The sequence below is a fragment of the Tupaia chinensis genome, unplaced genomic scaffold (genome assembly GCF_000334495.1).
Source record: "Tupaia chinensis unplaced genomic scaffold, TupChi_1.0 Scaffold000624_1, whole genome shotgun sequence".
Classification (NCBI taxonomy): domain Eukaryota; kingdom Metazoa; phylum Chordata; class Mammalia; order Scandentia; family Tupaiidae; genus Tupaia; species Tupaia belangeri.
The window spans coordinates 1,329,890-1,330,477 of NW_006160144.1; the positions used below are offsets into that span (position 1 = coordinate 1,329,890).

The 588-nt window shown below is 63.9% G+C and overlaps 1 protein-coding gene across 1 annotated transcript in view; it reads right to left on the bottom strand.

Moving 5' to 3' along the window:
* SPPL2C (signal peptide peptidase like 2C) overlaps positions 1–588 on the bottom strand; it is a 3,593-nt gene that overhangs the window by 859 nt on the left and 2,146 nt on the right. The window contains exon 2 of the mRNA XM_006159110.1: positions 12–581. Coding sequence (XP_006159172.1) covers positions 12–581 — 570 coding nt within the window. The remainder of the gene's footprint in view (positions 1–11; positions 582–588) is intronic.

Sequence of the window (588 nt, forward strand, 5' to 3'; positions counted from 1 at the left end):
AGGGTGAGCTCTTGGCGGCGGGCGGCCACTGCCTGGCTGGTGAGCAGCGTGCTGGACACCAAGTAGAGCAGGGCGGGTTGGCCCATCTGCATGAGGACCATGGCGGTGAACGTGACCAGAAGGCCTACAGCATAGGCCACGGTGCAGGCCACGAAGTAGACACGGCGCGAGCAGATTTGCACATCAAAGCGGTGACAGTAGGCAACCAGGAAGCCGGGGACCACGATGTCGCCGAAGCCGAGGATGGAGAAGGGCTGGTCGCACAGGGTCAAGGCTGAGAAGCTCATCCGGGGCACTTTGAGCACCATGGGCAGCCTCTCGTGGCTCGAGGAATCCGCTGGGCCCGAGGCGACCTCAACCATGATGCTCTCTCCAGTCTTGGTGAAGAGGGGTGTGACAAAGACGAAGAAGACATCGAAGGCCAGTAGGGCCAGCAGGAAGGAGGCACAGTTCTTGAGAGTGGGCAGCCGCACACGCCGCAGGACAAACAGGCAGTAGGCCACGCCCAGCGTGTCCTGCAGGAGCCAGGCCCAGCGGTCCTCGTTGCGGCAGGCCCCCCAGAGAGAGGGCCCCACCGTGGCCAGGGGA